The sequence below is a fragment of the Pteropus medius genome, unplaced genomic scaffold (assembly GCF_902729225.1).
Source record: "Pteropus medius unplaced genomic scaffold, Ma_sr-lr_union100, whole genome shotgun sequence".
NCBI lineage: Eukaryota > Metazoa > Chordata > Mammalia > Chiroptera > Pteropodidae > Pteropus > Pteropus medius.
The window spans coordinates 12,237,628-12,257,859 of record NW_024346667.1 but is presented as its reverse complement, the minus strand read 5'-3'; the positions used below and the strand labels follow the sequence as shown (position 1 = coordinate 12,257,859).

Sequence of the window (20,232 nt, the reverse complement as noted above, 5' to 3'; positions counted from 1 at the left end):
TCCTGGCCATCACTCCCAGACAAATCACTTAACCACTTCCCTTCTTTCAGACTCAGTTTCCTCTTTTGTAAGATGAGGAAAGATTTTTAAGTCATTATTGAGTTCTAAAATAGGTTCTATTTTAACACTTGCCAGAAATGACTCCATTATATGGAACGTTTGATTGTTCAGCATTATGGATAATAAAGATTTTAGCCCATGGGTGTGCTCATAATGGAAGTAAGTAATTTGCTTATTGGATGAGAATGATTCATATAGTAACTCCATCTATGGTCCAGAAAACTAATAACTGAGAAGATGTCATTTTATATAGCTTGGTGTGAAGAGTGAAGGTAAAAACTTTACTTCAGCGAGGTTACAGTAGCAATGGCATTGTAAAATTTGCGACTGCCTAAGTATTGGCTGTATCATTTTAGTTCTGACACATAATTATTTTTTTCTCTAGTCCGAAATTTATAATTTTATATTTGAAATAATTATGTACTTTTAAAAGTTAACTTCATTCATATTTGTTTAAAAGCCAAACTTCAAATAGTTTATTTTAATTCAAAAAATGTTTGGCAATGCTATATCTGCAGAGAGGAAACAATAGGGAAAATATCAATTTCTACCAAACCGTTGAAGTTTTTCTATATACAGTGAGCAGTTGTCAAGAGACATTCATTGCTTTTTCCCCCAAGCTGTGCAATGGGTAGATGAAAAGTTGCAGAAACTGTACTTGCGCAGTTTTATCATGGTAATTTGCTCAGACTTCTTATCCTTGTGACAATTTGTAGTATTTTGTTTCTTAAACAAGGAAACTACATGGACAACATGTGTCCTGGTAGTTGGCTTGCTAGTCTGGAAACAGACTGTAGTATTCCTAGTGTGGTTAACTCCTCCCCACACTGTGCCTAGTGATGGGCAACTAAGTTCCTCTTCTGAGTCTTTTGACATTTAAATATAAAGTAGCACCATCGCAGGCTTTAAAAAAATTTCGTCTTATTATTATTTCTCCCCCTTCTCTGATTCTCTCACATTTTCTGGTTTTCTGACATTATCTTTGCAGTGAAGTTGTCATAATCTTCTGTCCCAGGCTTATTATTGGCCTCATGTGTTTTCAGGTAAAAAAAAAAAAAAAAAAAATCAAAATATAATATTATTTGTTTTATCCTTGATAGGGGAATGCAAATAAATTTTCTAGGCAAGTGAAACTACCTACATAATCCTTAACATTTTAATAAGCTTATTTCTCAAACCTGCATTTCTTTGCCCTTGCCTCTTTATCTGAGTAAAAAAACTCCTGAGTTTTTGAGTTTCAGTTATCATATAATATTTTATAGTTTTCTCCTTAGATCTTGTTGGGTTCTATATATGACTTTTGCCTTTAAACTAAAAGGCTCCAAATCTCTGATTCTTAACTTCCTATGTTTATTTTTCATAGTTTCATTTGCTTCCCATGTGGACTTCTTGGTGTCGTATGTGTGTCTGGCTGTAGCAGTAACATTCCTCCCTTCCAATTTGCTACTCTGATAGACTGGAAAACCTGATACTCATGATTATTAGAAAAGCAGCTGAAATGATCATAAACAAAGTGCTCTTCTATCTGCTCATCCTTTCCTGGATCTTTGTTACATCAACTTGGAAGCCTTTTTTTCCTGGTTCTCAAAATGTTATGGCCAATTAAAGACTAATTGATACAAGATCCAAAACCAGACAGATAACATATTTCTTAGTCTGTTCAATTTTTTGATTGTCATTTTCTCTGAGATCTAGCAACAATATTTTCTGTGATTTGACTGTAATTCAGAACTGAGACCAAATAGCTTTTAAACTCATTTATGTATATTTTATTTAAAAGTGGCCATAATTTCATGACATTTGTAAACTATTCAACCAGGACTATTAACAAATAACTATTTCAGTATTGCTCCCACCTTCCATTTTTACCTGCCTTGGAGTTCCTTTCCATTGGTCTCTGACTCTTAATTCTTCTCTGTGTTTTGTTTTCCAGATCAAATCCAGAGCAAGGCCTGTAACAATCCTGGTTTCTACATTTACTTAAGTGAACTTTGCTAAAGGATAAAAATTTCTGAAACAAGAACCCATCACCAAAACTTTAGAAACACTTGCACCTTCATTGGTATAGCTTACTGTCTCTACTAGCTTGGCAGTTTTCCTTTTGATGTTTAGATTTGTTTTTGATCTCTGCATGTTCATATTTTGGCGTCCTGTTTTAAAATTGTAGTCTTTCATGTACCTTCCCTTCCTTAATCCCCCCAGCATTCCTTGTAGTTGAATTGCTGTAAAAGAGGTCTGAATTTGCATTTCTTTTAGGCTTTCTGTTCCATTTCAGAAGATAGTTTAGGATAGATGGCCAATACATATTTTGAACTAAGTACAACTCCTTTTTCTGAAATAGAAACTGCAACCCTGAAAGTGCTCTGCAGTGCAAAATGGGTTATGCTAATGACAAAGCTAAGAATAGGTCTCCAGACCTTCTGAGGGTTTGTCCACTTCTCCCCACAACGACCAATCTTATTCCCCACTTTTCTGGTTTATTTTCTGAGTTCCTATCTAGGACATGCTTCATTTTGTTCTTAAGTCAGTTTCCTTTGTGGTCTTTTGTCTGGGTTCTACTTAATAATCCATTAGAACCAGGAAGCCTTCATTTCTAGCTTGGGACTAAAAGGGAGAGCAGAGTAGAGCCACAGAGGAGCATGTCCTTCCTGATGAGAACAGGCCGTACTGACTGGACCATTGAATATGGTGCTGCTGCCTCTGAAACTTGTTTTGGCACCTGGCTTTGCATTAAATTGAAGGGTGCTTTGTTTTTTAATTTCATGGAGTCACTGAGCAATATCATATTTGAATGCCCCGGTGATAATCAGTGAACTAGAACCTTCTGGGTCATGACATTACTTTGCCAAGTCAGTTTGCTACAGGAAACCAAGTGAGTCAATGACAGTGGAACTCAGGCTTCCAACTCAAAACAAAAATTCCTGTGTCTAACCCAGAGCCACACTCCCCCAGAGCCTCAAAACTTTACATGTAGTAGTTACATTTTAAAAGGCATTTACCATGAAGTTGACAAATGGAAATAGATTTGGTTGATTGCTCATAGAGTATTTTTGGTAGAAGTGGTAATTCCAAAGAAGTGCATTTTAAATTAGTTTATGGGTTTGAAATTAAGTAAAAAAGTTTAGTGTTTTTAATAAGAATCATGGGTCCTTTTGCCACTGCTCTTGCCAGAAACCATTTAATTTCCTGCTCTTACCATGTATCCTATTATTTAAGGCTGATATAGCCATAACAAAAAACATTTCAAAAGAAAAACCTAAAACTCTTTCACCCTAATACAATAATTTTTATTTGCATTTATTCTTTTGAAATTTTCATTCATTTTATTAATTATTGAGCTCCTGTGTGTCAAATACAGTATGTTCTCATTCATGCGTGTATGTGGGGTCTTGAGGCTTTATCTGTATTTCTTAATCCTAAGTAAGTAGCTCATGTTGCCTTAAAGTAAATAAGATTTATTTTATAAATGGGAAACCCAGAGACCCAGAAATTATACCTCAAAGGCATACCAGTAGTAGAGGTAGCTTTAGAATTTAGTTTTTCTCTCAGTCTACATGCTCTTGGTTGTTTCTACCATTAAGAGAATGTCATAGATTCTGTTTTTCAAACACTATTTGATTTTTAAGTGATTTTAAAATTTAGTTGATTTTATTAAAGAGTTGTAATCTGTGAAGGGGAGATAGTCAATAGTTTGCAAAATTGTTTCTTTTCCAAAACCCATTTTACTTCCAGAAGTTTTATAGTTTATATGTGCACTCCATATTTTTGAAAGAATAGTCTTACTAAAAGGCATTGTGTTGTTTTTCTAGGGAAGGATCTGTCATCTCGGAGCAAAACAGATCTTGACTGCATTTTTGGGAAAAGACAGAGTAAGAAGACTCCCGAGGTATTAAGGCACATACAGCTGTTATTTTCTGTTTCCACGCTGATTTTCAACTGTGTATAAAACTATTTATCACAAATAGCTTTCAGACAAAGCTACCAAAAAAGAACTTTTAGAGGCTTCTTACAAAGGCTAAATGTGATCTTCTTAATAATTCGTAGATAATATGTTTTATAGGGAATCTGAAAAAGGATATGTATTAACTGGGTTTCTTGTTATTGTCCTATGAGATGTAGACTATAGCCTTAGGGATGAATCGTGTTGCTGATCTATTCAGAGGGGAAGATCTCTCTCCCATCTCCAGGAGAGGCAGAGGCTGCATGTGTTGATTTCGTTTGCTTTGCTCAGACTGCATCACTCTATTTGGAATATGACTTAAGGAGGAAGAATATCTTATGCGTACTCCAGTTCTGGTCTATTCCATTTTTAAAACATTTTGAAATGGTGTTGGATCAGCGTTGAGAGTCTGGAAGGGATTTAGATGTAATATTTCTTCTATTGTATAATGCTGTTTTTTTCAGAACTAAAAAATAAGGATAGGGTGACCAAACTGCACCCTAAATGGAATGAATCTATAATTTATAATCATAATTATTAAATTTGGCTGTGTAATCTAGAACAAAAAATTTTGCACCATTTTCAATTATAAGATACAGCCCAGGCTGTAGTGTATATGTTGATATTAGAATTTTTTAAATGTGGATTTTTAGAGCTAATGGGATAAAAATATTTCAAATTAACATTGTCTATGCAAGTCTGGAATATATGGTTGCTCCAGCTATCACTTAGCTAATCTGGTATGTCATACTTATGTTCCTGTATTGGTTCCCAGTCAAGGCCCTTGATGACTATAGAACAAAAAAGACTCGTTTCATTTATTTCTGCTATTTCTCCTGACTGACACATTTTTCTAGGTTGGTAGCTATGTGTTACTTAATATTATTTTCAAAGATTCTGGAATTACCAGTTGTTAGAAATTTTGTTTGGCGATTTCCTTTGCAGGTTAGGACTAAATTTTTAGTACTTCAGCATTCTTCTGTCCCTATAGCTTTATCCCTGAGGACCAAGGAAGCAGGCCCCGGCCAGAAGGGAAATGTGGGCCCAGGGCTTGCCGAGGGGTGGTGCCTGTGGGTCTGTGCTGAGTCGTATCATAGGCAGGTGGCTTCTGATATTGAGCCACACTAGATGCTTCATTTACCAGAGGCTGTTGGAAAGAGCAGGGGTCATCAGACAGCCCTGCTTCTGGTTGCATCTCTACCTCTCAGTGGTTACTGTATCACCTGGGTTAGGCCCTCTGCCTTGTTTGCTAAGGACTTTGCATCTGGCTTATCTGTCTTCCTCTTGAACACCTCTCCTTTGACCAAAAAAAAAAAAAAAAGTGATTTCAGGATCCTTTTGGAGACTCTGTCACCTCTGTTCTGCCCTAACAGCCCCCTCCTGCAGCCACACTGAACCTTTGCTTTAGCACCACATCCCACCGTGGAGCCCTGATGCTAACCCTCCTGTTCTAGCTCTCAGGCTTGCATTCAGGTTGCACTGGCTTTTACCAATCCTAGTATTCTTGGATTCCTTGATCCTCCGTTTTCTCCCTGCTGCCAACCCTACTGCCCCTAACCGTCATCTCTCCAACACTCTCTTTGAAATTTTACAGTTGAGCAGATCAGGGAAGGAAATATTATTTATGGGCTTTTGGTAGAACTTTAAAGGAATTTACATGGTAAGCACAGGAAAGTTTTTCATTATAGAAGATCAGAGATTTCTAATCCTCTGGCAGACATCTACATGCTTGAAGACTTACTGGTGTTAGGTGTCAGGTGTCATGAGGTTTTCAACGCTGTTTGGTGTTACTTTTTGGTGGTGTAATCATTTGTGATCATGTTAAAGTGAGTCAGTATTTGAGCTTCAGAAATAATTGCACACTACTAGCCCAGGGAAAGTTTATTTTGGTACACTTGGTATAGAAAAGACCAAATTTGATATAATACTATGTTTTGTGCAAGATTTATATCCGGGTATATCTCAACCTCTCATTCTAGTTTAATGTTTTCTTCTGATGATGCATTTAAAATTCTAATTGTTTGGCAGAGACAGTTTTCTATCACTGTACAGCTCTCGATCTTTAGCAGTGGTTCTCAACAACCTTTTGACTCCAGTCACCTAAGGAGCTTTTAAGCAACGTTAATGCCAGGGTCCCACCCCAGACCTATCAAATTCAAATCTTGGGTGAGAGTCCAGGCTTAAGTATTCGAAAAAGAAGAAATTTTGTTAATTAAAAAAAAAAAAAAAGCCTGCCCAGATGATTCAAGTGATTATTATGATGTCTAACAAAAAATAAGAATTGAGACCCTCTAGTGGAAGCCCTGATATGTAACTGTATTGGTAGAGCTTCTGGCCTCAGGGTCACGAAAATCTCCTAGGACAGGGCTTCTCACATCTTAGTATGTACGCACATCTGGGAATTTTGTTAAACTGCAGATTTTGGTTCAGGAGGGTGGGGAGGACCCCAAGATTCTGCATTTCTGGAAGTTCCCAGGTGGTGATAACGATGTTGGTTGTGCTGTGCTGTGTAGTCCACACTGAGTAGGTAGGACCTCTGCAGTATTTTACATTTGACATACACCTGCATGTATGTATAAGATAGAATGTATTTAAATCTAATCACACTTTCAGACACCAAATAAGAAGTCTTTCTGCAAAGAAGAGTCACCTTTAAATTTAAATGTTACATATATGTGGATTTTCATATATAGAGTTTGCTTTTATTGAGGCACACCTGTACCTTCCCCAAATACCCTGTTGCTAAGAAACCTTACCGTGTTAGTTACAACAGCCTGTATAGCCAAGGGCAGGAGGCCTTTGATCAGATTTGTTGGAAAATACAATCTCTTTTGGCTCCTGTTCACAGCTAGAAAGAATATTGCTTTGTTCTCACTCCCTTGACCCCCATAGCAACATTGGCCTGAATTTGTATTTGGCATTGCCAAAGCAAAGGTGCTGCTGGAGGTCAAATACCTGAAGAACCTCAGAAACCAGGGCAGTATCGAGTGTTAAAGCAGTTAAGACCTTGCCAGGTGCTCTGCATAAGGTGCTGATAGTGATCCTGACTTTGCAGCTAGATGTAAAGAACCTTGGGCATTGACCACCTCTGGGTTGGGGCAACATCATATCTCTCACATTAGCCCAAGCTTACTAATTTCTACAACCCCTGACTGTTATAGTAATAGAATTACAACTTGATTAAGCATGCGCGTGTGCTAGACATTGTGCCAGACACTTACGATAGTATCTCATTGAATCCTTATAACAATACTGTGAAGTTGCATTATTAGCACTCTTTTAGCAATGAGGAAACTGAGACCCAGCAAGGTTGTTACAGAGCTCCAAAATGGCACAAATAGAATTTAAATCCAGGTCTCTCTGATTCCAAAGTGTGTTTTTTCCCCTCTACCACAATACTGCCAATGTCAATGAACTTTTTTGCATTTTAAGAAAATCTACATTTAAATGATTTTAGTTATGCTTTAGAAGTTTTCTTTGAGATTTTTTTTTTTTTGTCAAAGACATAAATAGTTAATGCTTTATCATAATGTTGTAGGAAAATGATTGGCTTTTATTCTCATTTTGCTGAAAATAATGGTTTAACTTTTAAAACTTCTCTGCTTTGCCTTCAGTCAGAGTTGAACTGTTATGGGTCAGAAGCATATTATAAATGTCTGGGCTAGCTTTGGGAATGATTTTACTATGTCATTGGAACTGTAGGCTGATGTAAGAAAGAGCTAGCTTGAGGTCTTGGAGCATGGATGCTGTGTTATTTGTACATTTTCTGGTCTCTCAAATGAATTGAATGATCTGAATATATTTATATTCAAAAAACATCAGTATCCTTTAATAACAATCATGAGGTCTTTTTGCTTTTTATTTTTTAAAAGAACTTTTTCGTTTTGAAATAATTATAGGTGCACAGGAAGTTGCAAAGATAGTTCAGAGGGATTCCATTCGCCCTTCACTCAATTATCCCAGTGGTGCATGTTACATAAGTAGTACAGATGGAAACCAGGAAATTCACATTGGTACAGTCTTTGTGCCTAGTTCTGTGCCACTTTCTCACACTTGTGGATTGTGTAACCACTGTCCCAATTAAGAAGCAGAACTGTTCCCCTGCCACAGAGGTCTCCATCATGCTGCTTTCATTAGAGTCACATCCCCTCCACCACCATTTCTAACCCCAGCAACCACTGTTGCCAACAGAGTTGTCTAATTTGAAATACAATATTTGTGAAGCATCTGATCTCTCGGTTTGATGCTGAGTCTGCTCATATCAGTAACGATGAATACCCAGGCTTTCAGGGCTTGTTGTAGTCTCTATGACCTACCTTCTGCACTTATCCTTGCGAGATTTTATGCCTTCTGTCTTACGGGTCTTTAGAGGAAAACTCGTAAAAATCAGATCATTTGATGTCTTTTAAGTACAAGCCTATTAAGTCATTTACTTTAGTAATTTCAGAAGTACAACAAACTGTAAAGTGATAAATAAATGCAAAGTGGTGTTATTATGTGACAGGTTTGTCATCTATAACACATCAGTATAGGAGAGCTCCTTGGTACACTCATTATAGTGAAGTTGGTAAATTCCTTTAAATTGCATACAAAATTTGTTTGTGGGCATGTGTGCATGTGTTTATGCATATATAAAGTTCAGTGCTTTTAACAGATTTTCAAAGGAGTCATTGATCAGAAAAGAAGCTTTAAAATCGAGACTGCATAAAAAAATCTCTTCCTAGTCAAAAAAGAAAATCACTTAAAATGAAAATTTTCTTTGTGAGAGTAGTAGGAATGAGCCTTGTATTGTGTAATAGAACAAACTGGGCCAAACCAAGAATCTTGTTCCTTAATTATTTTCCATATAATATATGGAAATAAAAAGGAAATAACATCAAAACAAAACAATCCAAGCTAAACCTAAGATGGCTAGGGCACATTTATAAAATTTAAATTAAACCTTCTATCCTCTTGGCTAACCTTCATACGTCTAATGAAGAAATAGATCCACTGTATTTTTACATGGGGACTTTTTCATCTGTCACAAATATTGGGCAGTGGACTACATAAAGAGAAAGGACTTGTGTTGTACTCATTTCCAGATCCCTAACATGTGATAAAATCAGTATTTGGTACATGGAAGGGATTCAGTAAATTGAAATTTCATTGTTCTTCTCTTTTTTAAAAAATGGACATCGTAATTGTTATTCATGGTTTGTATAGCTTCAAAGTTGATATTTGAAATATTTTTTCCTTTTGAAATATTTTGATCAATAAATAACTTTTCTCTGAGAGTAGGAAACATTCAACAGTTAATTTCCAATCTCATGCCAAGCATAACCCACTGGTGTACATAGTAGATTTTTGAGAAAGGATTATTGAGTAAATGTTTGCTCTGACATTTTATGATTTTCAAAATTAATCCCATTTGCCATAAATTAGCTTTCAGACATTGCATTTCACTCTGGAATAGTTTTTCATAGTCTTGACCATTTTCCACTGCTACAGAAATTAAAGACTTCCTACTTTTTCAGGGACTATACTTAACTTTCTGGTATTTAGTGTCCCCTCAAGCCACAGAGCCTATCAGGGGCACTGTTTCCTGAGCCAGATCTGGCTATTCAGTACTCCTTGCTTAAACAGTGAAAGATCACAAACTACTAATAACTCAGAAAACTTTTAATAAACTCTTCTGTGTGGGTATAGCTAGTTGGTTGTACATTTCTGTACATTTCTAATTTTCAAGTCCTTCTTTTCCCCACCATCTTTATACTATATTATTTGGAGGACAATAACTCTGAATGGGAATGCACCTAAATTGGAGATGTATGCACTTTCTACGGAGACAAAGAAATGATCGAATGTATTGAATTGAAATTACTAGGGCCCCTTGAGACCTGCAGCCAGTACTTGTGCTGGCCAGTGCCTGCCAGGAGTTGTAGATACAAGTGTGTGTGTGTGTGTGTCTGTGTGTGTCTTTTCTCACTTGGTTTGCAAGTTGGAGTTGGAGACACTGAAAAACAAATTCCATTAGTTCCTATCTGGTTGAACTTCCTGATACTCCGGGTTTTTTTTCCTCTCATTTTTTCCCTCCCCCACCTTCCCAATTTCCTTCCTCTATCCAACTTGTTTCCTGATTCAGCCTTATCACTAGAGAAAATACTCCTAAACCATATCAAGGATTTAGAATATGTTACCAGCATTCCTACTTTGTTTCTGCAAACAACATGTTTCTGGCATAGGCTCTTTGCAAAATAACTGTCATTTACTTCACCTCTATAACCTGATTAGAAACCTGTGAGTCTTTCTTTCCCTATTAAATCTCAGTCCCTAGCTGTGTAGTCAAGGTGGCTTTCTCTAAACCACCCTAATTTAGGGAATGGAAGGCATTACAACTTTGCCTTCAAGACTCATCTCTTTAAAGCAAAATGAAACAAAACTGCAACCACCTTCAAAACAGACACAAAAAAAGATAACCTGTTTGAACGAAGGAAGGGTTTGGTTTCATTCAGCTCCACGTTCATTGTGCCTTGTGTTAGATTTCCGTGCTTTCTTCCTCTCTCCCTGTTTGAAGCAATTAAAATCTTCCTTGATAAAAAAAAAAGATCACTTTCCTTGAATTTTTCTGATGCCTTTTGCTTTTTGAACCATAGCATGACTTCTTTGTGGTTTGTGTCTCATTCGCATCAGTTATCAGGAATCCCCTTTCTTTTTAATTTCTTGCAGATTGTTCAATCTGAAAACTAAAGCAGACCTTTCTTTTTTGGTTGATTGAATTCATGGGGAATTTTAGACCGTTCTTTCTTCTAGTTCTATAAACTGCCCTAAGCAGCTCATTGAGAAGATCGTTGGGGAAAGAAGAGATCTTTTTTTAAAATAAATTTTTTTTTACTTGAAATGTCTTTGAATTGAAGGCTGTTTCTCCTTACTTCTGAATTTTCATGTTAATAACCTATATTTGTGAATTGGGTTGAGTTTGGGAAATGGTTTACAGGGTGTGGACTCTTAAAGTTGAATCTCCCCTGTTCCTCCAACCTCTATCACTCTACCTTCCCCTCCCCACCCCAGATCTGGGCATCAGCATTCAAAAGTTGGACAGCTTTCCCTCTCTAGTATTTGGAAAGTGATCTTCGAATGAAGAACCTTTTAGTTAGAGATACATTTGAACTAAGCCCACAACAAGCCAAATAACACATTTAATGTCTAAAGTTTATTTTTACCAGCAATGATGACAGCAGTAATTTTCATCATTATTTTGACCAGTGATAACAGAATTAAGATTTAAAATAATCTCTCTAAGCTGGGACTTTGGCCAAAACTAAATAGATGAAATTTATAAAGATATATAAAGTCTCATTTAATTCTGGAAACATCTAATTTGGTAGATCTAGATGAGAATTAAATTAGAGGCTAGGGCATGTAACCTAACCACAAGTTTAACTTAAGCCAAAACACATAGTATGCCACTATCTTGACTGCAGGCTTGGGCTGCACTAGAAGTATTGTTCCCATATGCTGAAAGCAACAGTCTTTTTGCTTGTTTTCTGCACTGGTGACTGTATTTGAACTGTTCTGTTAGGACCAGCTGCCGTGTTTTAAAAGAGTGCACTCAGAGAATGGTATTAGGGACGTGGGCATCTGGAAAGCATGTTATGCACAGGAACGAGCAGACAAGCAATTAGGGAATTCTGCCTTGACTACAGAGAGATCCTGACTTTGAATGTTGGACGTTTTCAGTGGTCTTCTAGAAAAGGAACGGATTTGTTTGGTATGCTTCATAGAAAAGAACTACTACTAGTTGATGAAATTCATAGGAAGATTTCTACTCAGAGAAAGGAAGCAGCATGGGCTGGGAAAGCGGGCCAGCTATCGGATGTACCTCGTGGTTAGTTTCCTGTAATAGGTATGAGTCGGAACTAAATGCGTGAATCCTTTCAGGCCTAAGGTTCCCTGCTTCTGAAGTAAAGAGAACACATGAAATACTCACATTTGAAAGGGTACTTGAAGTTTTGCGTTACCTACTTATGTTCTTTATTCAGGAGATGAATGTGAAAATCCTTTGGTGCGTTCAAACAAGAAATTAAATAATCTTGAGGGAAAATAGCAGCTTGTCTTAGCGATTTAAGACTTAAAAGAGTTATTAGAAATTTTGAGTGTCAAGGTGAAATTAGCTGTCTTGGATGTTCTTATTTTATCTGTTATTTTAACTTGGTTTTCTTATCCATAAAATGAGAGTGTTGAATCATATGTTCTTGTAGTAGACTCTGTTTTCCAAAGATGACCTCAGTGATATCTTCCTTTTCACATACTCTTCTAGGTTGACCCATCCCCCTCCGCTTCCATCTGGGAAGGCTTATAACTTGCTTGCGGCTGATAGAATCAAGTGGTGGGATAGAATCAAGTGGTGGGGATGCTGTGTGATTTCTGGGGCCTTGTTAGCTAAACTACTTGCTCTTACAGCCTTTAGCCTTGATGTAAGCAGTCCAACTGCCCTGAGCCCCTAAGCTGTAAGAAAGCCCAAAGTAGCCCACATGGAGAGGCCAGGATGCAGAGAGTTATGCAGGTGCCCCCAGACTACCTGAAGGGAGCGGGGACCAGGGCAGCCTACTGCTAGGCCAGCTCTCACGCTTTTGACCACAGCCTCTCTAGAGAAACCCTGAGGCCAAACAGCCCAGCAAGCTCTTCCTTGAACTGCTGACTCATGGAAATGGTGAGCGATCATGAAATGATTGTTAATGTTTTAGGCCGCTAAGTTTGGGGGTGGTTTACATACCTAAATAACTGAAATGTCTTTCTAGGATCCATCCTTCTGTGGTTCTCTGATTGTACATTGATGGTGAACGTGGTAGAACCTTCTTAACCAATACAATAAGGAAAGATGTCATCCAAGGAAATGTTCCGTTTCTCTGGTTCCTCTACAGGGAGGCTCATTCAGTGGGATATGGTACCGAAAATAGGCACTTTAGAGTTTGATAAGCCTGCATTTGAGCCCATGAGTAGTTTGAGGACTGTGTGATTTGAGGCAAGTTATTTAACCTCTCTGAGCCTTGGCTTCTTCTTCTGAGCCTTCAGGTAGTCTTGGGGTGCCTGCATAACTTTTTCCAGTGGGGATGATAAATAATCTAGCACAGATTGAGGAATAAGCCATGTAAACCTCTTGGCAAAGTCTCTAGCATGTAGTAGGTGCCCAGTGCATCTTAGTTGCTGCTAAGATTGCTATCGTCATTGTAATTGTTAGCACACTCAAATTTAAGGTGGTGAGTAATAACTTCCACTGAAATAATTTCGAAATGAGACAATTTCAGTCCATGCGCACATAGTCACATACTGAACAATATGTAATATAAATGTAGTGACTAAACTCACTCATTGCCAATGAGTCCTCTCGAAGTCCTCTAGCAAAGAGGCTTTTCATTGTCATATTCCCATTACAGCAATTATAGAGGACTTCTTGGCATATCAATTTTGTTTTCATTAATATTTAAGATCAATAATGGCTAAGGCAGTAGTTTTCCTTCTAATATGATATCTTGTACAATTTTGGGTAGAGGTATAAGCATTTGTTTAGAGTGTAAAGAACTCATTACTTTAAAAAATGAAAGAAAACTGAGAAGTTCTTTATCATTGGCATTTATTGAGTATTCATGGAGATGATGGTACTGAATTTAATAAAAAAAATTTTTTAAAGGATTCAGTGCTATCTCTATTCCCTAAAGATATGCATTATTTTAGTACCTTTGGAGTCTGTTTATGTGAAGATAATAAGATCCGAGGCACAGGAAGACCCTTGGGATTGTGCCCCTAGTTTATGCCCCTGCATCTAGTAGGACTATTTCTGTCATCATTCTGGAAATCAGTCTGATTCAAATAACAATAGTAAGAGAAACAGACTTTTAATGTGAGTTTCAGAGATGAAGTTAGATACAAAGAATGTCCCCATTAAGAGAGGGAGAGGGTAGTACAGGTTATCTGGAGAAGTCACAGAAAATTTAACTTTTGGGGACATGTGGAATCAAATGCCATCTGAGGGAATTGAGGGACAGTGCATTTAGGAGGCACTGGTAGACCATTTATCATACCCTTTCCTGTCACTGAAATCCATCTAGACAACATAACATCCTTGGAGATATGAAAACTAAGATAAAATAGTAAATAGTTTACCAACGATATTAAGTTTCAGCCAAGATGATTCTTTGTGCTTCGTAATATGTTCACTTCTATTAATACCCTTGAAGCCAGACACAAAAAAATATTCTCTTATAGGTAAAAGTTATAGGTACAGTTCTGTTTTATTCTCTTCCACAAGAAATATAGTTTGTTGGCACTTATTTCATGATGGAAAAGCGGCAAAACTTCAAAAGTTATAAAAATTTAACCTTCTATAATTATTTACTGAGTACCCCAAGTGTCCCAGGCATTACTCTAATTGCTGAAACTACAAAGAACTTGGCCCTCTTCATGGACTTCATCGTCCTCTGCTAGAGTAGAGAGGCATATAAACATATTGAACATAATGAATAAATTCTCTACGAGAGTCTAACAGAATCTTTTCTATATTTTTCCCACAGCATCTTGAATGATCCTATGAAAATGTAACTGAGATCATTTTCAGTATTTTGTTCAAAATCTTCCCAAGTTTCTCTGTCACACTTATAGTAAAAGGCAGATTCTTACAATAATAGCCTGAGGCCCTACACCATCCTCTGCTGCCTCCCCCATCACACCACACACACACACACACACACACACACACACACACACTCTCTCTCTCTCTCTCTCCTCACACACACACACACACACACACACACACACCCATTACTGCCCTACTTCATCTCTGCTTCATCCTTGCCCACTCTGCTCTCATCACACTGGCTCCCTTGCTCTTCCTCCAGGACTTCAGATTGCTCTCACCTCAAGTTTCAGTACTTGGTAGTTCCTCTGCATGGCATGCCCCCACCTCTTTCCTTCACATTTTGTCATCTCAGTCGGTCTTCCTCGATTACCCTATTTATAGTCAAAAAAAAAATGCTAACAATAACAACAGAAAACCTCGACACTCTTGTACCCTCTTCTTTATTTTTCTCCATAGCAGTTACCACCATCGGATGTTCTAGTTTACTTGTTTACTGTCTTCCTCAGAGTGGAGCCCCCACACGGCAGGAAGTTTTGTACTCTCTAGCATTTAGAACCATGCCTGGCATCAAGTAGGTGAATTGAATTCAGTTGTCGAAGTATGCTGGAAGCGAATTGAGAACACAGACCAGGGAGCCATTAATTCTTACTGGGAATGTCAGAAAAAGCTGCAAAGAGAAATTAATAATTGATAAGGGCCCAAAGAGCACGAGTCTCTGGGTGGACCAGTCAGAAAAGGAGACGTAATATGAACAACAGCTTATCCTAGGCCTCAAATTCAAATGTCAATGGAGTCCAGGCATATGCCTGTAAATGTGTAAGTAAGTCTGACTTTAAGATAACAGGGAATCAGCAAACTGATATCCTGTCCGAAAGTATCCAAAATTCATAAATAATAAGGATGATGATGGCGGTAAATTCTCGTCAAGACAAGTGAAATATGTTTGTGATCTCATCTGACACAGACTGCTAGTTTGTGATGTTTGGTTTATTTGGAGATGAAAAAGTTGGGTAGTTTTACATGTCTAGGTGTGGAATTTCATAGCAAAGACTAGCTGCTTAGACCATCTCATTGAGTGTGCTAGGCAGCATACTGAACATATTTAAGATGAATTTTTTCTCTTCTGGATATCCGAATATGCACATCTGTCCTCTATAGGAACTGTAGTCCTCTGAGATTTGAACTTCTACTTCTTTGTGCTTTGTGGACTGTCAAAGGCATAGGGATTGATAAGAAGCTTAGAGAGCTGGTGCCACAGTCAGCAGCTGCCTTACTGAATTGAGATCTGTGTGTAAATAGTGTCTTAGGTTACTCGCTGCCTCTTCGAATTCAGAGTGTAGGTGAAATCATTCCAAGTGAGTAAGAAGCATTACAGAGCTAGATTTTCTATTGAGCACAGCTTTTGATAAAAGGAAGAAGAGCCGGATATTGACTTTTTGGTGCCCGTTCTATCAGTGGTCTGTTAATCAACAGAGGATAAATTATTGCTCTTCAGAGACAGGAAAGGATCCCCCTTGGCTTGAAGACATTTCCACCTCTCTTTTCTTTGTTTTTTTCTTTTTATTGGTAGAGGATCTTTCCTCCAGCCATTTGCTCCTTGGGGGTTTTGTTAAGGACTGAAGGGAAACTGAAGGGAGCTCTTTTGATTTATCTTCTATCCTTTCCTTTTGGTCACTCCACAGGGCTAAAATAGCCGAGTTGGCTTTAATATGTCGCCATTAGAGACCAAACATTAGCTGGAATAAACCATCATGCCTCACAATGAAAAATGTCCCCTGATTGGCTAATTAATCAGTCAAAGGGGAATGACATGGCTCTTGGCTTGAGGGACTCTGCTAGAGAGAAACAGGCTGTTGATAAATGGTTTTCCAACAAATTCATATATCAAGGAAACTTAGTCATTTTTTAACTATAGTTTGTGTGACTGCAGTTTTTTTCCAACTTTTTCTTTTCTGCTGTTCTTGCTGTTTAGGCTGTGTTTTTTGTTGTTGTTGATGGAAAAATATAGGATTTTAGGTATGAGAAAATAAATGCTTTCTACTTATTCACATCTCTTAGTTTGATTGGTTTTGACTGTCTAGATTTATCAATAGGTGAATTCAGATAGCTTTTTTTTTTTTTTCAAAATAACTTATGAAATTAAATTTTCCTGGCTTCCATCAAAGTTAAGTCCTCCATATTGTGGTCCACACTGCCTGAGTTTGAATCCTGGCCCTATCCATTGCTAGTAGTAAGATACTGGGCAAATTACTTAACCTCTCTGTGCTTTAATTTCCTCACCTTTAAAATGGGGATAATAATAGTGTCACCTATGAAGATGGTTGTAAAATTAAATATCATTTATAAAGCATTTGGAACAGTGCTTGACAGACAGTGATTACTTTAAAAATATTCAATGTAATTTTTTAATAAAAGTAATATATAGATATAGATTTAAAAACTTGAGCTTCACTAAACAGCACAAGGAATGGCATTCTTCAGTCATACTTCTCACCTCTTCACCTCCCAAGTCTGCTCTCTACAGCTTCTTCAGTTCTTATTAAATTATATGATATTTATCTTTATTTTTTAAAATAACATCTTTGTATTTTAAAATAATATCTTACATCGACTTTCTTGATGTATTAATTTTTAACATTATCTGGATTTGTGTTTGGGTGGGTTAGGATTTAAGCCTTTCACTACTCAAAATACTGATGTATTGTAATTATTAATTTGATATTTGGTGTTTATATTTTTGTGACTATGTAAATGCCATTCTCTGTTAATCCAAGTACTGTAATTATGTTTCTCTTTACAAGTTTGCTTTTTTTTTTTCTGGGGGGGAACAATAGGTGTATCCATGTAATTATTCCCATACCCTCTCTTCCTTCCTCAATGGCTGGAAGCAGAACTTGAGCTGCACTGGAAGGATTCAGACAGACAGAGTGGACAGGCCGAGGGCAGTGAAAGTGGAGGCAGGGGTGTGGGGCAGCAAAGATGTGAGAGGGCAGAGGCTGTCTGGAGGCGGCTGAGCTGGTGCTGGTAGAGATTTGTGTTATGCATTAGTGGGCATTAGCATTTGGAACAGAGGTCAGGGCAAGTAGGTTTAAAATGTCATCGTCATCTTTCAATTACAAAAAGTTGTTAGTGCCCAGTTTATTTTTGTCCTAATATGTCCTAGTTTACTCCTTCCTTAAATCATTTTAATAAGTCTTCTCGTCATCCTTATTAGTATTCATAGATATCAGGGATGGAAGCCAGCAAAGAGAGAGAATAAAGGTGGACAAAAGAAGATTGCCACAAGAGAGTAGCTATTTAGATCTTTCACAGAATATAGTTCCCCTGTTCTTTGAGCATCTCATTCCCCCATAGCTAGGGGGTCTACCTTTTTTACTTATGGTTCATCATCCTGGTCGCATGGGACAGAGATAAGGTGTAGAAACAATGGAGTATTTGATTCCTCCTGGGTCCACTACCATATGTCTGCTCCTGACTGCTTGGGAAATCTAGAAAGGAAAATTTAGGAATGTAGGGTAACTAATAGGTTTTTGTCGTCATTTGGGTTCTGTCAAAGAGAATGGGAGCAAGATCACAAAGTGATTGTTTTATCATAGGAAGAGAGAATGGAATGCAAAGCTATTTCAGGTCTGAAATGTCCAAGTTTGATCGGTATTCCAGGAGTGAAAGGTGTTTCCATGGAGTGAAGTTTACTCTATGTGCGGACTGAGGATTTCGGAGGGAATTATCTTTAGTATGAGTAAGTCCATGTGTGTAAACCACAGAGGCTTGTCTCACCAGCCAAGGTCACCCAGGTGTTGTCAGCTCCATGAGATTCTTCCTGAAGTTGCTTTGGATCTGGAGGAAAGGGCTCCTCAGAGATGTGTGTTGTGAGATTTATGGCTTGGTCCAAGGGGAGTCTCAGTTACTCTAAGTCTTGTTCCTCTGCTCCTCCAGTCCCCAAGCTGTCTTTTTATTTGTTCATTTCTTTCAAGTCTTTGTGTTCTTTTCTTTATCATCATTGTACATATTTTAGTTTATCAATAGGACACAATCATGACTTGTAAGGCATACAGTATATCTTTTACTTCCCTTTCACATCGGAGGAATGGTATAATAAGTAGGCCGTATTTCAGCGCATGACGTGATGTTGTCTTCACCACTTCCAGCCTGTTACCAGCAAAGTCTCACAGGGGCCTCTGGTGGTATCCAAGGTCAATGACAGAAGTACCTGTATCTTTTAGGCAAACCTGTTCATCTAATAGTTAGGATTCTTACTGATCACAAGCTCAAAGCATCCAGGAGGCAGGCTAGAATGATAACAGAGGTCCTATCTCATTAGTACTGGTTTGGCACAGTTCAGTGAGTATTGAATTTTTGAAGTCAGGAAACTTAGGTGTTAGTCTTAGTTCTGTCACTTAATCCTCAGTGTGACTTTGGGCAAGCTACGGAATTTTAGAGCTAAAAGAGACCATATAGTTCTTCCCTAGACTTTCCCTCCAGAAAAGGAAACAGGTCCATAGAAGTTGATCTGGGCCACCACAGGGGCAGGCTGACAGGATTCAAGCTGTTAACTTCTAGATGAGGGCACCACGCCACTTATCTGGCCACTAACCTGCTCTGTGCTTCTGCTTCTTCATCTGGGAAATATGGATGAAATAATGTGTGTGAAAGCACTTTGAGACTCATTAAGGCATAAAGCAAATGTAAAGAGTGTCATTATCTTTGAAGTGATAAGAAGTCAGTGTAAGCAAATACCCAAATCATATTCATTTTCTCCTATTTTAATATATGAGAAACAGAGTTTGCGGTACAATTTTGTAAGCCATCAATGGAAATTCATCCAATTCTTTTGTTTATTCACACCTGACTTCTCTCTGCAGGATGAGGCTTGATTAATCTGTCATACTACAAGGAATTCACTTAAGTTTTTATACGTTCTTAGGATACCATTTTTGAATAGCAGAAGGAATATAAAATTCTTTGTCTCTATCTTTGCGCTTGTGATAATAAAATGTAGCCCTGAAGAGACCTACACCAAGGATCCAGCAATGTGGTGACTGTCTTACATGAACTTAGGGTGTGCTCATGCAGGAAAGAGAGTGAAGCCAGGCTTGTCATCCACATGCTTAGTTACGTGGGTCCTCCTAAGTAAGTGCGTTGGTCAAGTTGGTTGGAGGCTGTGGGAAAGCAGAGAAGAGAGTGATATATATATATTTTTTGAGGCTAGTGTAACATTAAGAATTTGTACTTTATTCTCAAGCAGATCATGTAAATAAACTTCATTCTATTGTTTTAGTTAACCATGACCAAGAGAAACCCAATTTAGTCATAATAGCACTTGCAGTAAAAGAACCAAAAATAATTATCATTGACATTGTATAATCCTCCGCTAACATCTGTTGTGTTTATACATATGCAGTGTTGAAGCATTCACTAAACCCTTAGATTTGTACCAAATTCTGTGTAACAGACTCTTATTAGGTAATGTCCCTGCATCCAGGATCTCACTTTGTGGAAGTGACAATGTAGATAGAAAAATGAAATTTAAACCAAAACTAAGCGGGGCAAAATTCTTAAAGAATAGAAGTAACAAATGCAAAATCAGTGTAGCATAGTGGGAAAGAGTACAGGCGTT

The 20,232-nt window shown here is 37.7% G+C and overlaps 1 protein-coding gene across 3 annotated transcripts in view; it reads left to right on the top strand.

Annotated features, from left to right (window-relative positions):
• Window positions 1–20,232, top strand: part of PINX1 (PIN2 (TERF1) interacting telomerase inhibitor 1) — a 69,185-nt gene that overhangs the window by 18,539 nt on the left and 30,414 nt on the right. For all 3 annotated transcript variants that reach the window (XM_039876068.1, XM_039876067.1, XM_039876066.1), the window contains one exon: window positions 3,870–3,946. In XM_039876068.1, coding sequence (XP_039732002.1) covers window positions 3,870–3,946 — 77 coding nt within the window. The remainder of the gene's footprint in view (window positions 1–3,869; window positions 3,947–20,232) is intronic.